Source organism: Amborella trichopoda, chromosome 11 (genome assembly GCF_054954075.1).
Source record: "Amborella trichopoda isolate Santa Cruz 75 chromosome 11, AtrichopodaSantaCruz75HAP2 v2.0, whole genome shotgun sequence".
Lineage (NCBI taxonomy): Eukaryota > Viridiplantae > Streptophyta > Magnoliopsida > Amborellales > Amborellaceae > Amborella > Amborella trichopoda.
Genome location: NC_142346.1, coordinates 10,596,714 through 10,618,651, shown reverse-complemented (window position 1 = coordinate 10,618,651; position 21,938 = coordinate 10,596,714). Strand labels below are relative to the sequence as shown.

Here is a 21,938-nt window from a genome sequence, read left to right as displayed (position 1 = left end):
CTGATGACCCACCCAAATGTGGATATGGTTTACTAAACATAATCTATTAGACCACAGTGTCTACTTCAATCCATGTCTTCTATTCAATAGAATCTCCTCAGTCAAATTCCTAGTCTTGCAACAGTACCTCACAAACAGGTGTGTCTGAGAGAGAGAAAAAGATGAATCCTCTACAACATGTTCTATATATGAAAAGAAGAAGAAAATTTTAAAAGACAGATAAAATCAGGAGATTGTATTATATCATTTTCAAGAATAAACATTTAGTACAATAAAATAGCTCCAGAAATAAATGGCTCATGGCATACCAGTGTTTGTCAAGATTGATTCTATCGAACTAAAAAGCAGCTTACCAACTGAAAAAAAGATTCCAGCTTAATTTAATATGAAAAGAGTCATCATATACGCTTTCAGCTGATTGTTTGTGTTTAATCCATTGGCTGAAAATGTTGTCTAACTAAATCATAGCTTGGAACTCGATCAACTGCAGGTAATAACAGTAAAATCAATTTTTTGATATCAACACAATGTGTATGCGCATGAGGACGTGTGTGTGAGAGAGAGAGAGAGCGAAAGAGAGAGATTACCATCACCCCAAGAACCCATAGTAACTGGAGAGGAGAGAATTTTATGTGCAGTAGCTGAAAGATCGTCTAGGGTTATTGCATCCACTGCCTTCAGAAAATGCTCAACATGTTTCCTATAAAGGAAAACATAGCAGAATAAATCATACAAATATTATACACTATGTGTGCAAGTCCTATTGAAGGGAAAATTTAAGAAATCCAAAGCAGACGTAAAATTCCTCCAAAAAGGAAAAAGGAGAGCTCATCTATGCAAGACCAGGAAGATGGCCATTCCTTTAGCAAATACTAGACCATAATGGTAAAAAATCCCCAGAGTTTCCTCTGGAACTTTGTGGCCCAAGTAAATAGATCCATCACCCTCAAAAATCACTACAGAGGGAAAAATATGGGACAATTAGGAAAGATGGGAGAAACAAGAAGAATAATTGAGAGAGAGAGAGAGAGGCCCAAGTAAATAGATCCATCTCATCAAAACTCAACACCAAGGAAAAATATGGGACAATTAGGAAAGATGGGAGAAATAGTAAGAATTGAGAGAGAGAGAGAGAGAGAGAGAGAGAGAGAGAGAGAGAGAGAGAGAGAGAGAGAGAGAGAGAGAGGTCTATGGAGAGAGAGATCGAGAAAATTAAAACACTTGCAATCATGGTAGTCAAGATAGCTGAATAGTGAGCTGCAGTTTCAAAGGTAAACGTGTGACAACCTCTATCGTAATACATGACAGGAGAAAAAGATTATCTAGGAGACGTATCCACCCTTGACCTTTTAGCCCTAGTACTTATTTCAGGATAAATCGTTTCGTAAGCTTCTGGTGATAGGCATACAACTAATGAGAGAATAAAAAAAGACTTCAGATTTCCCATAAAATCTAGCTAGAAAAAGAACTTCACCAAAGGTTAATATTTGGCATCTGGCACAAGCACTTGATCAGATAGTATAGATGACTGAACTTTCATGACGAGTTTGAGAAGCATTTGCATCTAGTTATCTGAAGCACTATATAAATGTCACTCTCAAATTTTGACTAAAAATACCTTAGGGCAATCCATAGGCCATACAGCAAGATTAACTTTCAGCAAGTCCACAGGCACATCATTAGATTCAGAATTACAAAGAAGATTGAAATTAAGTCTAGAAATTTAGTTGTACCACCCTGGAGAAAGAACTTACCTACACCCATAGGTTAATATCTGCCTCCCAATATCTTCAGTCACAACCATCTACAGGAGAAGAGACTATCATACAAGAGAATCACAAAACAGAACGCGGCGTCACGCAAAATCATCAATTATCTTACTCTGGACTCTAGATTCATCAATACAGCTGATTTAGTAGAATTTTTCGCTCGAATGAGTTCGACTTCTTTGACTGTAATAAGAATAGGAAAACTTAAAATCAAGAATCAGGCAATGATGGGAGACCTATAATTTTTCATTGTGAAACAAGTTCAAATGAGAAACAAACCTTTTCCTGGGGTGGCAATAGCTATTAATTCTTCCGCTGCTATATCAACAGCCTCGGCTACAAAATCTGATCCCTGTAATGGCTGAAGAGTCAGGAACAAGTCTTAAACTTATCATCTTGAAGAACGAACAATGCAGATTAACAAAAGGGTCTTTAAAGTTTCCTCACCGACTTTTAGGTCAAAAAAGTGAAGCGTTAGTTTCAGAGAAATAGGTGGTCTAGAAAACTCACCGTAGAAGCACGGATACCAAACAAACCAGTGTCATTATACACAGTGCTAAAAGCAGAGAATGACTGGATTTGCTGGTACTCATTTAAAACACGGATATCTGCACAAGTTACCACACCATTAAACAAGACCAGAACACCCCACGTCTCCTCAAGATTTTTCAAAATAAGAATGCAGAGATACAGCTCAAAGCAATGAGAACAATAAATAAAGACAGGAATGTGAAAATTGAAATGTAACATAGAGTACCAATAGGCAGGCATTGTATCCTGAGTAGTTTTGATTGATTTTATTTGTATTTGCTTGATGCTAAAAATCCATTTAACGGGATGTCAAGAAAATCCCTTATGACATTTATAAGATGGATTTGAATGATTGAAAGTTCGAGCAAGAAGATGTCTGAGACATGTTAACAGTCACAAGAATACTAGCACAAAAGGATGAAATAAACCAACCACAAGTACTAATTACAAGGTTTAAAGGTCCTCTAAAGATTAAAAACAAGGTCAGATGATGATCCAAAGAATGCAGCTGATGCAAAGAATAGAAATCAAGATTTGCTTGTAAACCACTACAAGTGGCCATTTTCTATAAAGCAAAGTGTTCTCAAACAAATTGAACTTCCTAATAGTGACATTAATCTAGTTCATCTGAAAATTCTCTCCAATCTTGTGAATTGGTGATAAAATAGGCCACAAAAATGGGGCCAGCACCATGAAATTTTCATTTTCATCATCCTCATCATCCAAGCCCTATCTTAAGGATTTGAGGTGGGCTACACGAATCTTGTTCCTCCATTTTTCTCTATCAAGGGCCATACCCTCAATAAGACTAAAAGTCACCATATCTTCTATCACTACTTCTATCCATGTCCCTTTGGGCCTTCCACTTGCCCTTTTAGAGCCTTCCACTTGAATCAAATCGCACTTCCTAACCAGAGTGTATTAGGTCTACATTGCATATGGTCAGCCCACCTATGTCTAATTGTCTACTTTCCCTCATCTTATTGTTTATTGAAGTCACACCTAAGTTCCCTCGTATATATTTATTCCAAATGATGTTCATTCTTGCCACTCATCCATCTCATCCTTATCTTAGCTACGCTCATCCTATGGATATGTTGTTTCTTGACCGCCCAATATTTTGTCCTATAAAGCATAGCTTGTATTACAGCCATCCTATAGAACTTCCCCTTCAGTCTCAATGGTATGCAACGATCACATAAAACTCCAGATGCACATCTCTACTTCGCCCACCCAGCTCTAATTCTATGCATGACATCTACCTCAATCTTTCTATTCTCTAGGATTATCGACCCTAAATATCGGAAACAATCTTTTTTAGGTATTTCTTGACCGTCAATCTTAACTAATTCCTCGTTTCTACTCCTATTCTTATTGAACTTGCATTTGATATATTTTTCCTTAGTCCTACTAATTTTAAAACCTTTAGATTTTAGAGGTTATTTCAAAATCCTCTTTGATAAGTATCACCTTGGCTATTTCCGAAAGGTGGGGATGAGGTATTTTCACCAGCTGAGAAACAAGTTTTATTGCCCTGTTGTCAATGCAGACAAGCTCTGGTCTCTTTTGCTAGAAGAGGCATAGGCCAGAGCGATGGCCACTCAGAAGAGTGGAAAAGCTCCTTTGCTTGATGTTACTCGGTATGGATATTTTAAGGTTTTGGGAAAGGGGGAGCTTCCGCCCCATCCTCTTGTTGTTAAGACGAAGCTTGTTTCAAAGAGGGCGGAGAAGAAGATTAAAGAGGCCAATAGTGTTGTTGTTCTTATTGCTTAGGTTGGTCTTTTTTATCTCTTTGATTTTGGTTTCGTTCTTGTTTTTCCCTCTTCTTACAATTGATGGTTTGGTTTTGGATCCATTGTGGATATTGGGGAGAATGTAGGTTGCAACTTGGTTCTAAGATGCAGTTTCATTAGCCATTTATGTAAGAAAATGGGGCTTTAGTTTGTTTTACTTTGCTCAAAAAAGTTTTTTTTTTTTTTTTATTCGAGGTATTTGGGGAGTGATGTTATGTTAAAAAGTGGACTTCTTTCCATACATAAGTTGTTTCATATTTTTTCCTAGTAAATTTTCTTTTTTCTTAAACTTTCTAGTTCGAATGTTTTTTTAGTAATTTCTTTAGATACATTTGCCATTTCATATTTGAGGCTTTAGTAAATTTCTTTACATACCCTTGGTCTAAGAAGGGTAAGGTCCTTAAACTTTCCCTTAACCCATCTCAAAACTGAGAAAAGGAGGTGGGTTATATTAGGTAGACATCCACCATAAAACTTTGCCAAATTTTCCATGAATCTACGTAATCTGCTTATGCTAGGGCATTCCCTGCAAGGGATGCATTGTATTAGAACCCGGGTACAACGGGAAATGAGCAAGGGTTAGCTATGGTGTTCCAAAAAAGCGACGTGCCACAACGTTGCCCGGTTGCATAAAAAAATAGGCAAAGGTTCTGTGACATTCTGGATGAATGTGGGTAAAAAAGGTAGTCGAAGAAAATAGGATTTGTTTAGCCACATAGAATGTAGAAACGCCTACACGTAAGAGTATGGAGTTAATGGATACATTGAGACGAATGAGTAAACATTGCTTGTCTACATTGGGACGAGTGAGTGATAGGGCAAGTTGAAAGCTCAAGGAACAGTGGGCTTGATTAGCTGATTGGCCTAGTTCGGATGGGAGAGAAAGCTAACGCTTAACAAAAGAGATGGGTATAAACTTTGATATACATGACAGGATAATAACAGAAATGGCATAGGCATAACAATAGACAAATATTTAAAAGATAAATAGTTAATGTCAAAAGAGTAGGTGATAGGCTCTTATTAATTAAACTTATATTAGGAAAAGAGTTAATTAATGTAATGAGCTTTTACACACCACAAGTAGGATTAGATGATAGAATTAACAGACAGTTTTGGGAGGACATGGAATGACTAATCAAAAACATACCAAATGGAGAGATGAATATAGGGAAGAATAGTAGAGGATATGAAAGTGTATATTGGGGATTTGGGTTTTGTTAAAAAAATGAGATGGGTCACGCTATCATAGATTTTGTTATGGTCTATGACCTAGCAATAGCAAACGCTTTAAAGAGCGAGATGAACAGTTAATAACCTATAAAAGTGGATAATATAAAAGCCCGATAGACTTCCCAGTTAAGAAGACAAATCGACCATCATGTAAAAACTATAAGGTTATCCCAAGAAAAAGTTTGAATACGCAACATAGGCTCATGGTTATGGGCATCTGCATAAAGCGATGAAAGTGAAGGGTTGAAATTAATAGGTTTCCAAGAATTACGTGGTAGAATTTTAAAAAATGAGAAAATACACTTATTTAAGGGCAAATTATTTAAAGAAGGAAAATGAAAGTCTGAACATGAAGTTAATTGCTCTATGGAATAAGATGGTTGATTCTAGACCATATTAAATGTATTAATAGCAAGAATCAAAAGGTCTTGATGAAGGATGAAGAGGTCAACAAAAGGTGGAGAAATTATTTTTAAAATGATTAAAGGATGAATACAATGGGAATACATCAATAGAAGGAACCGTTGACATAAATGAGAGCGGAGGTCATGATACATTCGTAGGATTAGAATATCAGAAGTGAAAGAAGCTTTGAAGAGGATGAAGATAGAAAAGGCTTTAGGACTAAATGGTATCCCAATAGAGGTTTGGAAGTGCATAGGGGAGCTTAGTATTGACTGGCTGACCAAGCTATTCAACAAGGTGTTGAGAACAAAAATGCCAGATAAATGGATGAAAAATAGTGTGATACCTATTTATAAGAATAAAGGAGACATACAGAATTATACAAACTATCGAGAGATCAAACGTATGAGCCACACTATGAAGGTGAGGGAGAGAGTGATTGAGCAATGACTAAAGCATAAAACGCGTGTATCAGAAAACCAATTCAATTTTATGCCAAGGAAGTCAACAATTGAGGCTAATTTCTACTTAGGCAACAAATTGAGAAGTTTAGGGTGAAGGGAAAAGACCTCCACATAGTCTTTATTGATCTAGATATTTAATTTGGTGGGTGTTGGAAAAAAACTGAGTCCCTAAATATATCAACTTGGTGAGAAATATATAGGAGGGAGCACTAACTAGTGTGTGAACAACTAATGGAGAGATGAGTTTTCAGTGACAATAGTTCTACATCAAGGGTTAGCGTTGAGCCCATATGTCATCTTAGTTATGGACGACTTAATTAGGCACCTACAAGATGAGGTACCGCGGTGTATGTTGTTTGAGAACAACATAGTTTCGATCAATGAGACCTGAAGTGGCATCAACACAGCTAGAACTTTGGAGGGATGTTCTAAAATCTAAAGGTTTTAAAATTAGCCAGACTATGACAGAGTATACGGAATGCAAGTTTATTAATAATAGGAGTAGAGACGAGGAATAGTTAAGACTGACAGCCCAAATATATATATATATATATATATATATATATAAACAAAAATAAAAACACACTTTTGATATCTTAGGTCGATAATCCAGGAAAGGAGAGAGACTGAGGAAGATGTCGCACATAGAATTAGAACTGGGTAGATGAAGTGGAAATGTGCAACCAGAGTTTTATGTGATCGTCGCATATCAATGAAGCTGAAAGAGAAGTTTTATAAGAAGGTTGTGAAACCAGTGTTGTTTCATGGAGCGGAATGTTGAGCGGTCAAGAAACGACATACCTATAAGATGAATGTAGCTGAGATTAAATGAAGATGTTGAGATAGACTTAAGTGTGTTAGGCATGTACAATGTAGACCCACTACAACACTTATTAGGAGGTGAGAGTTGGCTCAAATAGAAGGCTCAAAAAGGGCAAGCAACAGACCAAAAGGCCATGGCTGGAAATAGTAAGAAAAGATATAGGGACTTATAGCCTCACTACAGGTATGGCCATTGATAAAGCAGAATGGCGAATCAAGATTTGTGTAGCCAACCTCAAATAGTTGGGAAAAGGCAATAATGATGATGAGATTCTAGAGCATCCCTCCAACGTTCTAACTTTGCGTTGACACCGCCTCTAGTCTCATCGATCAAAACTATGTCATCTACGAACAACATACAGTACGGTACCTCATCTTGTTGGTGCCTAGTTAACTCATCCATAATCAAAACAAAGGTTCAGTTATTTATTTACTTTTTATTAATAAGTCTATTAAATACGTTAATCAATCCACTCTCAGAGGCACAAGGGGTTCAATTAAATCAATGCTTGGACTAGCTGTATGAATATTTCAGTCAGTTTTTTGTTTTTAACAAACATGATTTTTCAAGAAACGAACCCAATAAGAAAGGCAAATGCAGCTTAATAAAATTAACTAGTCTGAGGTGGGCAACAACTCACAGAGACGAGAATGCATTCCCTTTCCAGGACCACCAGCAGAGAAGGAACCACCTCCACCCATGAGATTCTGGAAAATAAGTAGTCCATTGAACCCATGAATGTGAATCTCCTTTACAATTACCAGTAGGTGAAAATAGAGGAAAAGAACAAGTATCAAATATAAAAAGGTTAGGCAAAATTCATAGCAGTTTAAGATATCAGTCAACAAGCTCACAAAGTTAGTCCTACCTGCAAAACGATTGTTATTATCGCATCTTTCTCGTCACGCCATCCTCCTGGAACTTCAAATACCAGAGCAACATAAGTCCTCTGCAGCCACATCAGAAGGGTTGGTATATTTTACCTAGCGTTTGAAAACTCAAACTACATGTATGTTTGGTCACTGCCAAAAGCAAGTTGATTCATCGATTTAAACAGCAAAACAGAAAAGCACAGGCACCTTTTTCAAATCTTTTTGAACAATTAAAAATTATAAGCAATGCAGTTCGTAACAGGAGTCAAAACTAGCTTTTTACTAAGTCAAATCACATCCATACCACATCAAAGATGCAATTTAAATGTCAAAATAACATAAAATTAGATAGATAAAAATTTGAGCACATCCCGAGCTTTTCATACAAGACGAGTTGACTTAGCAAGTTTATCAGAACCAGAAACAAGTTTCACTGTTGCAATCCACTTAGAAAGGCCAATTGACCACCCTTTCCTGCAGACTAACAGTGGGGATTAACAGTAGTAGGCCCCAAGAGAATAGCAAATGCTCCCTTCAAAAACTGGATAGCCCTTTGGGGTACACTGGATTATACTATTACTTTCCATAAAACAAATAAATATTATGATGTGAAGGAGACAGAAGAGTACGCCAAACAAATGATACTACCTCAGAATCAGCTTGAAATCTAAGGTCACCACCAACATATTTTGACACTGGCACCTTGATAGGAGGACCCTTCTCTAAGTCATACAAAAGTGGCTCTGCAATAGACAATAAATATTCATGATCCACTCCTGATGCTGCCAATACCATTCGATCTGCAGTATAATTCTCCTGGTGATTTGTAATGCAACAATTATGACATATTGGCTGCTTTTGAAACCATTACCAAGAAAATAAACCATAGGCATTTCTAGGTCTTTTGGTATACAATCAAAAGGAGGTATCAGAGCTTACAATGACAAATTTATCTATGACAGATCCATTCAATTTCTCAATGACAGCTTCAGATGCTATCAGTGGATTCCCCAGTGCACCAGAGTAACCAGCTGAATGAAGAGACTCTAACAGAAAGTTCTCAGGATTATTCGAAACGTCCCTAATTTCTGCTTTGATTTTGGTAAGCTGCACCATACCGATGGTCACATGCATACCATCTTAGAATCGAATCAAAAAGTACTCAAGACAATCAATAGGAAAAGCAAATTATAATTCCATAGATTACAGTGTGCTCATATTCCACTGGGTCATCATCAAACATAATGATGGTAAGAGAAAAGAAGAAAGAAGGGGTTTGGGGGGCAGCTGGGGTGAATCGAAATAGGGCATGATTCCCATGGTGCCCCAGCCCCCTCTCTTCCTCCCCATTACCATTCATCATTTCATCAAAGTGACGAAACGAAGGACTGCAGTTTATTTACTGCCGAAAGGATAATAGCATATTTTCACAAGCAAAAATAACTAAATTAACTGAAATCAGTTCCGACCTGTTCCTTGACCTCAGAATCAAGAAAAATCGGATTCCTAACACAGTCAATCAATAATTCCAAAGCCTCAGGAAGATGTGTCCTGATTGTGTCATAAGTGTACCCCATCTGTTCTCGTGATGCAGATGCCGCCACATTTCCTCCAACTGCCTCTATCTCACGCACTACACGTGAATGACATCGGTTATTTGTGCTTTTGAAAGCCATTCTTTCCAAGAGATGTGTGACCCCATAACACCATTCCGACTCACATATAGAACCACAATCAACAAATATTCCTATGCAGGATGCAGGCCCCTGTTATAAAGACAATTCCAAAGATTGGAGATTATAAAAAAACAAAGTATGCATATGCTAATGTTTTATAAGGAACATGAATTGATAGCCATGAAAGCAATCAGTCAATTTAGAACAGGACCAGAGACTCCTGAGAGGCAATCTTGAGGCCATTCGGAAGTGTTGTTATCCTTGTTAGGCATTCTTCCACATGGTCTGGGAGACAGGGAGGAAGTTTAAGGCCAGGAAGAGGCTGAGAGAGAGGAGGAATTATTTTTCCATAGCCTTCCTTGAACTGGGAATGCGGTCCACAAAGAGAATCTTCGGAAACAACATCCTGACTGCAACAATGTGGCAGACAAGTGCTGATGGTTCTTATGCCAGTAGGTTCAGTATTTTTTAGCTTCACCTTCAAACACAACAGATGCATTCAGAACAAGTGGAATATTAGAACACATAAAGGTTAATAAACACAGGAAGAGAGGCAAGGATCTATAGTGTTATCAGAACTAGACCGGCCACCGAGCCAGTGAAGGACTCTTTCCGTTGAATCGGCCAATCCAGAATGGCTCACTGATCAAAGCAATCCAGTTTCTAAATTAATTAAAAAATTCCAAAAAATAAAAATAAAATGAAAAATTAGAAGAAAATATAAGAAATCCTGAAAAGTTTCCAAAAAATAAATAAAAAAGGAATATTAGGGAAATAAAAAAATCATCGAAAAACAAGACTAGACACCAAGAAGCCAAAAAGGAAAAGCAAAATAGTCAAGTGAACATATTAGTACATTCCGTAAAGCATAAAGTCATTAGCTCATTAAGCAATAATCATTGAATATGAAGGGCATTAAGCATGTAATGTGAATCTCATATCCATAGTCCATACAAACCATACATCATGATTGTTTCACTTCATAAATGACAAAATATATTGCAAACTAGCAATTACAAAACACAGCCTTCAAAAGTTTATGTTAATCATATTAATTCAAAGTTATATGTTCAAAGCTCGAGGCCTCAAACTCAAAATCCAAATTCAAAGTTCAACCCTGAACCTGCAAATCAAGTGTAATCATCATTATCTTCATCTACATCTCCATCTCCATCTCCTTTATCCTCATCATACTCTTCCCTGCATCCGCAATATTGAGACCCAAAAGATCCTATCTCCGCCACCTATGGGGGATGATCCTATCTCCGCCACCGCAGTATTCAATATTTTTTTTATTTTTCTTTTTGAAAAAAAAAGGTTACTTCCTTGTGGTGGTTCCATTTCCATCCAATTATCTAAGACATCTTTGACACCTTTCAAGGTCGGTTGCTCTTGCTCAATGACCTATTATTCAACAATATCAATCTTCTCCTAGGTAATTGGAATCATACACGCGGCCCTTTGAATAGTACCAAATCTTACATTATTTCACTAGCTTAGAACTTTAAAATTATATAATTATACGATAATTAAAACACACAGTTGATAGGTCCGTTCTGGCAATCCTTCAATGTATAGCCCCTCTTAGATGTATTTTCCTACCTCACAAAACTACCTACTCTCGTTCTTGTTAGTTAGGATTTTTTCCATCTAAAAAGACTCTACAATAGAGGAGATTCCAACAAAACACACATACTCATAAAACTCCATCAAACAACAATCCAACCTTCAGCTGAGGTATCGAAAAAACCACCTTTAATGCCCCATTTGCATCATTCTCTCATCCCACATTCGTGCAATAAAGAGAAGAGATTTCACCATTTCCACAATCAACTGGCCCAATACAGCTATACGGCATTTGAGGGCTTCGATAAACATCAAGAGACTCTCTATGTCAAACTCTCACCAATTAATCTTCCTTGATTTTACCTCTGAGATCTCTCCCTTATTCGCTTTCACTCAGTCCTTCCAAAACAGTAGTAAGGGAACATTTAGTTCGTATGAAATCTCTTTCCAAAAGAGATATCTCTTAGAAATTGGCCTCATACCTTGCAAACTAAGAGGCGGCTTTCCCTTGACATGCTGCCAATTTGTACAGCCGCACGAATATTTGCACTTTACTAGGTGTCACTTCCCCATAAAACAAATATAGGAAAGTGACTTGGATGACAAAAATCTTTCTCCCAGAGCAAGACTTCCCAGGAATCAAACACTTCCTAGAGGAATATTGCAACGGTTTCTCATCTTCCTAAACCAACCTGCGCTCTTCTAAGGAAATTACTTTCACCATCATCCATGAGAATTCATCTCCTACACAGAAGCAAAGGCCATAGTCCAGCATCAACCCATCTCTGAAATCAGAGGTGAAGGCCAAACTCCAGCACCAACACATCTCTGCCCCCTACAGCCAATAAAAGGCATGCTACACTTCCTCCACTAAATCAACCTAGTACCACCAGTATTAGCACTGTTTTTCCGCTATCCATCAATTTTCTCACTTTTCACACAACTCATACAACCATAGACCAACTTGAGCCCAAAGAATGTGACATCCTTTCCTAACTTTACCACCCCTATTTCATCACACTCTTTCTCTTCCCTTATGATGGTACTTTCCTCTTACCCCTCAACTGGAGTGAAATAAGTCCACCAATCCCAAGCATTACAAAATTCAGCGTAATGGTTTCATTTATCACCTCTAAATTAACACCAGAATTAAACCTTACTTGTAAATTTTTTATAAAGGATACATCACATCCCATGAAAATTTCATGTATCCTAGGCACAACAACCCCCATTATGGAAATCTCCTCTTTTCATCACACAATTCAGCAACAAGCCATATCCTATATCACATCACTCAATTCTGGCAACACACACTATCCAATATCGCAAGAATAAGAAGCCATCAACCTTGATGACCTAAACTTACTTCTATCCATCAAATGATTGATCTTAATCCACTTTATCATTTCTTTTTTTCTTGGGACCATACTTCTCCCTTTACTCAATCCCCTATAAGATTGCAGATAAGCACATTTTTCAGAAGAGAGAAGTGAGAATCATTTTTGTTATTTGAGATGTCATTTTTATTGTTTGGATGTGAGAGTGATTGGCATCATTCAAAAAGGTTCAAAAGGAAGCCACAAACTAACCTCACACTTCCAGAGATGAAAGGTGACATGCCATATCAACAGCATTGCAAATAACTCATAAGTAAAACTTACTTTTTTATCATCTTTGCGCTCTTCAAAATGGCAACTCTACATACAAGACTTCCTAAGAAGAAAGTACATAGAAACCATGTTTTGTAGAATCACCAGAGTTATGCGTTAATATTCAGAGAATTTACCATAAAAAATCAGAAAATAGAAGAGAAATCATGTATATTTCAATTAGTTAATAACAAGGAAAATATAAGTGAGCGAGAACCTAATTTTCACTTCCAGTTCTAGAAAGATAGAACAAAAAAGAGGTGTTACCTTGAGAAGACTAAAGCGTTTTGCAGCTCTGAACATCCTGCGAAACAACCTAAAATTCAATTGCCACAATGGATTTGTATATCATTTGCGGTAACCACGAAAGTTTAGCTCAGAACATCCTCACTGCGAAACCCTAAAATGCAAATGGTGCCTCCGTATTTATATTTACAATAACCGCGAAAATTTTGAAAGGACTGGGAAAATCAATTGGACGGAATGGTCCTGCATCTTAACCAAATATTACAAAGTTAACCCTTGTTTATTTTAAAGGTGAGGTTTTCATAAAGCGTCAACCTCAAAACTACGGTGAAAATATAGTTTCGTCGCCGTAAATCCCCGCGATGATATAAAAATATGTTTGCCTCCGATTATAAGATTTAAAGCTCGAAAACGATGATGATGGAGCATGATCATCGAGCACATTTGTAAAAGCTTGAAAATCTTGAAAATAGACGGTCCAGATAATATATTAGATGATGAATTAGTTTTTAGATTAGAAATTCTTTTTTTTCTTTTTTATAAATCTCGAGGATGATATGATCGATTTGAGGGTTTTTCAGTATAGGACCAACCTTCTCTAATGGGTTTTTTAGGTGCACCTGACTTGTATAGTATAAAGTTAACATATTATATAAATTTTTTCCTTATTTTAAAGAAAGTGTTTTAAAATACAGGATGCAAACCCGATGCGGTTAAGGTGCCGATCCGGTGATATGGTGCTGATGCAGGTGAACCACGCCGATGTAGTTAATAATTATAAAAAATCTCAAAAAGTAGGTTAATACATGACAAAAATATATTAAGGCTATTTATGTGATAGTAATTACTTAATCTATTCATTAGCTCCAATCTATCACATGTTTTTTGAGACTCCGAATCCTCTGATAGTAGACGTTAGAAATAGAAAGTGAAAACTAAAAACTTAAAACTAACTTTATAAAAAATATTGAAACTTAGACGACAACATATTATCACAATTTCATAAACATCCAAAAAATATAATCACAACTTCACATTTGCAAATTTTAAAGCGACAAACTCCTAAGCAAAGATACATACAAGTACTAAAAATCTATGAATAGTTTAAGAGTCAAGACAAACCATAGAAGATGATAAAAATTAAAAGACGATCTAATCAACTCTCAAGTCTCAATCTCAAACCTCTAATCTCAATCAACAACCCAACCAACACCTAGAGCAAATGGATAATTTTTTTCCAAAAAAAAAATATCTGCCAAATTTTTTCCTCATCAGTTGACCAAAATGCCCATGCTCATGGGTACTATTTTTGCCCATGAGCTATGCGGCGGCATATACGGTGAGGTGCAGAGCATATACAGACGCATCCCAATCAACAACCCAACCAACACCTAGAGCAAATGGATAATTTTTCGCAAAAAAAAAAAGCCCAAATTTTTTGCTCATCATTTGACAACAATGCTCATGCTCATGCTCATGCTCATGGGTACTATTTTCGCCCATGAGCTATGCGGCGCATATGCGCTATGCAGTGGCATATACGGTGAGATGCAGTGCATATGCGGGCGCATCCCACCAAAGCACATATGCACCCCTATGTGATGCACTTTTGGGTACGTAGCGCATTATGCAGCTGCATTTTAAAACAATATTTTAAGGGAAAAGTTTATATAGAGCCGAGGCTCTCAACAATCAAATTAGAGCCCACCTCAAAAATTTCACTAGAAGATGTTATGGTACCCAAATATCCTCAAATTGATCATTTCATCATCAAGATGCATGGATATGAAGAAAAATGGATTTCAATATTCGAAAATAGTGCATCTTGTAACACATTTTTGGATCGTCAATTTTCAAGAATTTTAAGTTTTCTACTCAATCTACACAATTTTTGAAGCTTTAAGTTTTATAATTAAAAATAAAAATATATTTATTACAAAGATTTCCATATTTTGAAACCACATTACTTGATACTATTTGAAGGTAGGCTCTAATTTGGATCGTTAGATCCTCGGCTCTATACAAACCGCACCCATATTTTAAAAGTATATAGCCATTATAAATTGGATGGACAAAGTGGTCCTGTAAATGGGGCTGGCAATGGACTTGGCCTGGAACGGGCTAGCTCCTTAACCATAGTTAGCAAGTCGGTGGATAATAATATATGGGCAAACCAAAACATTAAAAGTAAATTGGTTTTATTTTAAAAAGTTAGAGGAAAAAATTGGGTAAAAAATATGGATTGCCCAAAAATAAGGTAAGTTATAGAATCATGAATATTTTGGACTTGGCTAAAAAAAAAAGGATTGAAAAAATCGAGAAGTAAAAATTACATAGTATAGGATTATAATTTGCAATTATTATATAGATACATTAAAGTCATTGAACAATAATTTTCGAGGCTTACCTGTGTCATTAGAGTAATACTGGATTTTTTTGTTTTGTCAAAACTCTCAATAAATCCAACAACAACGTTTAATACCTAGTGTCATTAGAGTAATACTTGAATATTTTTTTTTGTGTCAAAACTCTCAATAAATCCAACAGCAACGCTTACTCTGTTGTTACAACACAAAACATATAATAGATACATTAGGGGCATAAAATGAAACAAAAACAACGACAATACTAAAGATAGGAACTATATTGGTAAATAACAATAGCAGTAAACTAAGGTACAAGATTATTGTTCATAAATAAAAAATAAAAAAGACCTTGAGTATAGGATTTTAGTAAACTAAAATAAAACACAAACATCCAAAGTTGTAAAATAATGATCCATTCAAAATGCTATACTATATACACCAATTAAATAAATAAAAAAAATATTGGAATTAATCAAACTTCTCCATGCATAAAGGAAACTACAAAATGTTTAAGCGAATTCAAACTTCACATTGATTCCTAATTGCCTAAATATTTAGTATCATTGAATCTCTCTCTTCCCATCTATTAAGACGTTCCATGTTATAACAAGAAAAAAAAACAAAAAAAAAGGATTTTTCATTGAGTTACTCTTCTTATAACTCTACCTATTATTGTGAGATATACGATTATTTTGATGTATTATTTTTTGGGGATATATTGTTTGTATTTGTCGAACACCTTTTTAAGGGAACTTATTGGTGAAATTTTGATGGAATTTTTTTGTTAAATCAAGATTCTTAATTTACTCTCACTATTAATGTGCTTACCTTTAAACCAAAATTCAATAATATTAAGTTAATGAAGAAATAAATTTATAGGGCAAAAGTGTTTTTGAAAAAAAAAATTGAAAAAAAATTATGGATTTATTTCAGTTCTATTAAAAAATTGTGATTTTTTGAAGATTTCTTTAAAAAACTCCGAGTTCTTTACAGATTTAAAAAAAAACAGATTTTTTGAAAAACTCGTGTTTTATAGGGAGACATGCTGCCTACGATGCAAACAACATTATCTTAAAACAGAAACAGGTTTGGCATAACTAAGGTTTGTCATAATCATATTGCGATTGGTTTGCATATGCATAAGCCAAGACAGTGGAAGTCTTTGACATCAAGGCTTCAACGTTAAACTAAATGGAAGCGAATCATTCTCCGGTTAGATTTGAATATGTCAATCAATGTTCGCAAAATCAAACGGGAACGGTTAGGCCCAAAAGTGGTTTAATCGGTCTAATTGATAAACCGGCCGATTCAACTATTCTAAATGAGCAAGTCTTGGGCGGTTAAAAAAGTGTTAAAAATATAAACAAGATACAAAAAAAAAAAAATCAATTAAGATATGAAAAGCATATAAAGAATGATTAAAGCAATCTGTGGCTAGGGGTAATGAAAAAAAAATGGATTTTAAAAAATCAATTTGGGCTTAAGGGTATTTTTAAAATTTTCTGAAAAATATGGGAAAAATATAAAAGTGAGTATAAATGACCAAAACAATTTTTTATCTTTACCATAATGTAAATAATATTAAAATATGCATCACAAATCAAATTCCTTATTTTTTTAGAATTTATATACTTTTTTTGAATTTTTTTTTTAAATACCGGCCGATCACCAAAACCGCCCAAAACATAACCGGTTCCGATCTAATGGGGCGATTATCGGTTAGATCGCCCAATTTTTCCAACAGTGATGTCAATACAAATTACTGCAGTTCCTCCAAGATATTCAACATTTCATAAAAGCACCCTATAAATGTAGAAAATATTGTAAAAATATGTCAAGAAAATTAAGAGTTTCATAAGACGTACATTTTTAGTAAAAGTTTTAGAAAAGTGGCTAGTTGTACATTTTGGAAATCTGTCCTCCTATCTTTTTTTTTAAAACAGTTACCATGAATTTCATACACCCAAGAAACGATTACAATGAGGTTCAAGAAGAAAATGATGTAATCACTAACAATTGTTGGTACACACTACCCTTTGTTAAGGCGTCAACGTCCATATTAGCCTCTCTAAAATAATAAAATAATTCAAAAGAACCACAACTTAAAATGGACCATATTTCGTAAAAAATGTTGCATAGTCTCCAATGTGGCTTCATTTCTCCTTTTGCCTAAACAATGATATTGCTTGAGTCACCTTCAATCTGCTTTTGGCACTCGAGATTCTTTATCATCTTTAAACCTTCTAAAAGAGCTTTTGCCTCAGTTTTGTTCACTATTCTATATCCACATGCGCCTGAGTAGGTGAATTTGTGGTTACCAATATAATTTCTAACAGTGCCACCAAAACCTAATAGGCATTGGTTTCCATCGAGCTTCCATCGAAATTGAGTTTTAAACAATTTTTATGAGGAGGCATCCAAGTGACATTTCGAACATGTCTTCTATTGTTGAGCTTAACAACTTCAGATGGGTTCTTAAAAATCTGTGATTTTGGGATAAACTTGCAATCCTTATTTGTTGAAAACGAATCAGTTGTTGTTGCCAAAGTATTAGACTTCAAAACTTCAATCTCACATTGTATCCCTTCAAAAGTTTTCTTATTTCTCTCTCTCTCCAAATATTCCAAATAGTGCTCACTCATAATGTTCTTCATAGTGCAATACCAATTTTCAATAATCCAGGGCTCATCCATTGAGAAAGGATCAACTCTACGCATTGTGGGAGTAGGATCTTTAAATTCAATAACTTTCTACACCAATCCCATATTGTAAAAGAATATGTCCACACTTTCATTAACCTTCAAGCAAAGCCTACAAATATTAACAATTATGAAACCTCGCTTATGAAGGTTATCCACTGTTGGCAGCTTTTTTTTAATGCTACCCATAAAAATAATTGAATCTTCAGCAGCACCAACAACTTCCAGATTCTTACAAAACTATGATCAGTCGCTATGTAAGTCTCCTCATATAACAGTTAATAGATAGACTTAACTGAAAAATCCTCTGAAGTTGTAAGTTCCCATACTAATTTTAAAAATAAAAAGGTTATGAGTTGCCACACTAATCTATCATCTTTATTAGAAACATAGAAGAAATTATGCAGCAAATTCATACATGAATGAGTCCATGACCCTCCTGTACCTGCAAACAATGTTCTAAGAACGATTAATAAAAATCAGCCCCTCTAAGTTCTTTCACTGAGGCTAAAGGATTGTCGACTTTGGAGAAGACCTCAGAGAAAGAATCTCGAAGATCAAGGTCAACCAACCACTTGTCAAACCATAACAAAGTTTGATTTCCATTTATAACTACTTTGCAACAATGACTAATGTATAAGGACCGGCATGCATCAATATATTTCCAAATACTTGAAAAATCAACCTTAGATCTTAGATTTTTAATGAGGTCAGTCAATATATCTACTCTATATTTCTCTTTTAACACCTCTCCCTATAAAACCATCTGGCTGATTTTGGAAGCGCCACCACCACTTAGTCAATAGGCTAGTGTTTATAATTTGAGCTTTTTAACTCCTAGACCCCCATCCTTCTTAGAATTTCACGAGTTTTAGCTTTTTCCCCATTCTTGCATTGCCCTATAAAAAAGATCTCATAGCATTTTTTTAAATCTTCACTACCTGATTTGGCATTCTAAAATAGACATAAAATAAATGGGTAAATTGGACAAAGTAGACTTAATAAAAGTACATCTAACACAACATTGTAGACTCCCATAGATCTAATTCCTTATTAAATCTTTCAATAATAGGATCTCATAAAGCAGCCGATTGGTTTCCTTCAAATAAAGGATTACCCAAATATTTGTAAGGGAACTTTCCAATCCCACATCCAATAATTTATGTCAAAGATACGACCACATTCTCCGAGCATCCGATCCCAATCAGATTGGACTTCTCCAAATTCACTTTTGAGACCCATGGCTATTTTCATACTCTTTAAGAACACCTACAAATTTCTTACCTCTTACTCCTCTAGGTATAAAATATTATAGTATCATCTGTATACTGTAAATGAGAGATAGTTAGACTATTATCATCTACATAATATAAATGAGAGATAAGTAGACTACTAATACTACTTCCAGAAATAACGTCTCTACTCACCACAGAATCCAACATAATACTAAAACTTTCAGCCACAATAGTATATAAATATAGAGATAAAGGGTATCCCTATCAAATGCCTCTTGATGCTTTAAAATAACCACAAATTTTTCCATTGAAAATGATGAAGAAATGAGTTGAATCAGACATCCCTAAATCCATACTATCCATCGTGATCTAAAGTACATCTTCCCTAAGATCTTATGTAGAACATGCTAATCCATTTTGTCATAGCCATTTTCAAAAATTATTTTGCATCAAAGACCTAGTTTTTGCTCGTTCAACCTTGTAAGTATGCATTTTTATGCCACTAAGATATTGTCCATAATATGTCTGCCCTTGAGAAAAGTAAATTGATAACCTTTCACAACCACATGCAGTACTTCCTTCAATTTATTTGCCCATATCTGCACAACAATTTTATAGACACTCCCTAGTAAGCTAATAGGTATTATGTCTTTCATACTCTTTATAACAATTTTTTTGGGAATTAAAATAATAAAGGAAGAATTTGCAACTGTAGAGATTTTACCTCTATTATAAATTTAATCCATATGTCAAAAAAGGTCCTCCTTTAGAAGCTCTCTTAAAAGTTTGAAAAGACTAAAGACAAGCCATCTGGCCTAGACGCCTTAGCTCTTCCCAAAGAAAAAACAACACTTTTTATCTCATCCAATTTGAAAGGTCTTTCAAGCTATAAACCCCTTTTTTCAAGCTATAAAACCCTTTCTGAAGGCAATCTATTGAAAATGACACTCTCAATATTAAAATTGATTCCTTTTTTTTCCATATAAAAGCTTCCTTGAAATGGTTAATTAAACTTATTTCTATGCTATCTGGTTTAGTGAGCTCTACATCCCGCACTTTAATTTTATTGATGGAGTTTCCCCTTTTTCTGGCATTAGCAATACCATGAAAAAAATTAGTTTGTCTATCTCTTTTCTTTAATAAACTTCTTCCAATTTCAAAATGTCATGCAAGGAAACAAGGGAACTAATTCTTTCCCTTATTTTTTCTGGAGGCAGTGATCCTTCCATAAATTGGATCTCATCAATCTCTTCAATTTTTATTTTATCACTGGAATTTTTTACTGTAGGTTACCCAAAAACTCTTGTTTCCATTTACAAATTCATTCTTCAACATTTTCAGTTTAGTAATGAACTGATGACCCACCCAACCTTCTATCTTGGTATATTTCCAAAAATCTTCTACCAACTTTACATCTGATAACTAATTTAGCTCTAATAAAAAAGGTCATGGGCCAAAATTCATACCCACCGAATTCAACAGGAGAGGGACATGATCAGAGGCAATTTTCACTAAGGCTTTGACATACGGATTTGAGAATTTTTTAAGAAAGGATTTGGTAACCAGGAATCTATCCAAATAGGTAAGGATAGGTTCTAACATAACATGGTTTGACTAGGTGAAAGCTGCTCCAATCGAAGGAATATCCAATAGTTCATGATTTTAAATAAAAAAGTTAAACATATGCATGCAACGGGAGATCCTAGGATTAACTAAGGATTCACTAGGCCATCGAATCACATTGAAATCACCTTCAATGCTCCATGGCAAATCAAAAGAATTTGTCAAAGCATTTAATTTAGTAGAAAATTGTGCTCTTTCATCGGCACGGTTGGGACTATATGCATTTGTCAAACACCACTTACAACTGTCCATAGGTCTAGAAAACACAATAGAAATGACTTTCATTAAAAATTACAGTCCGCTTTTTTAACCACTGTCGGGTCCCATATGACCCACAAACCACCCGATAATATTAGAATCAAAACCCACAAAGTCCATTGGTCTCCTCCCTTAACCTAATTAGCAGACTGAAATTTCAGGGCCTCCATCTTTGATTCCTAAATAATGTCAGGCTTTTCATGTCTAACAAAAAATAAGGCATCTTTTTCCTTCTGCTACTTTTGATGCCCTGAATGTTCTAGGATAGAATTTTCGACATAACCCCTATTGTGCCTGGTGGTCTTAGACAGACTAGCAGAAACAATACCATAGGGTTCAGAGTTGACACGAACGCACCCATTATAAAAAACTCGGTCATAGTATATACAACATACCGGATTGTCAAGCTCCCTTTGCATTGACCCTTTGCGCTTTGATTTTTGAAATTTTGAACCTCCAGGTTGTGTATCAACACCCTCGTCACGAGCTTTCTGCAACATTTCGGTGATAGAATCTAGAGATTCTTTGTATTGGAGATTCATTGCATTAACAACCTTGCCGACGTTTGAAGGGTGTAGGACCACTGGTATCCGGGCTCATCATCTTCTGTATCCTCTGGGGAGTCATCTGGTAACTGATAGGCCAAAGGGATTATCGTGATCAGTTGTTCTTCTTCTTTATTGCTTTCCCATCTACCAATTCTAGGGCTCTACTTCTTCCAAATGTTGAT

At 35.5% G+C, this 21,938-nt stretch overlaps 2 protein-coding genes across 14 annotated transcripts; one reads left to right on the top strand and one right to left on the bottom strand.

Annotated features, from left to right (window-relative positions):
• Positions 1–206: 206 nt before the first annotated feature.
• On the bottom strand, positions 207–13,173 carry LOC18444484 (mitochondrial-processing peptidase subunit alpha). 13 transcript variants are annotated; one of them, XR_016044206.1, is made up of 14 exons: positions 13,049–13,173; positions 10,151–10,208; positions 9,778–10,044; positions 9,360–9,656; positions 8,830–8,997; positions 8,539–8,706; positions 7,887–7,967; positions 7,659–7,725; positions 2,280–2,377; positions 2,049–2,121; positions 1,882–1,952; positions 1,755–1,804; positions 588–956; positions 207–484 (listed from the first exon to the last, which is right to left on the bottom strand). XR_016044206.1 is itself a non-coding variant. In XM_088851640.1 (14 exons), exons 4-14 carry the CDS (start codon positions 9,564–9,566, stop codon positions 429–431), a joined length of 1,152 nt encoding a protein of 383 aa, XP_088707766.1. In that variant the 5' UTR covers positions 9,567–9,656; positions 9,778–10,044; positions 10,151–10,208; positions 13,049–13,173; the 3' UTR covers positions 207–428. The 13 variants fall into 13 exon arrangements, 5 of the variants coding, with proteins under 5 accessions (XP_088707766.1, XP_006854718.2, XP_088707765.1 ...); XM_088851640.1 differs by having other exon boundaries at positions 588–700; XR_016044205.1 differs by lacking the exon at positions 10,151–10,208.
• LOC110008125 (large ribosomal subunit protein uL15z-like) lies at positions 2,684–4,073 on the top strand. The gene is made up of 3 exons (XM_020673730.2): positions 2,684–2,737; positions 3,789–3,878; positions 3,957–4,073. Exons 1-3 carry the CDS (start codon positions 2,684–2,686, stop codon positions 4,071–4,073), a joined length of 261 nt encoding a protein of 86 aa, XP_020529389.2.
• Positions 13,174–21,938: the final 8,765 nt, after the last annotated feature.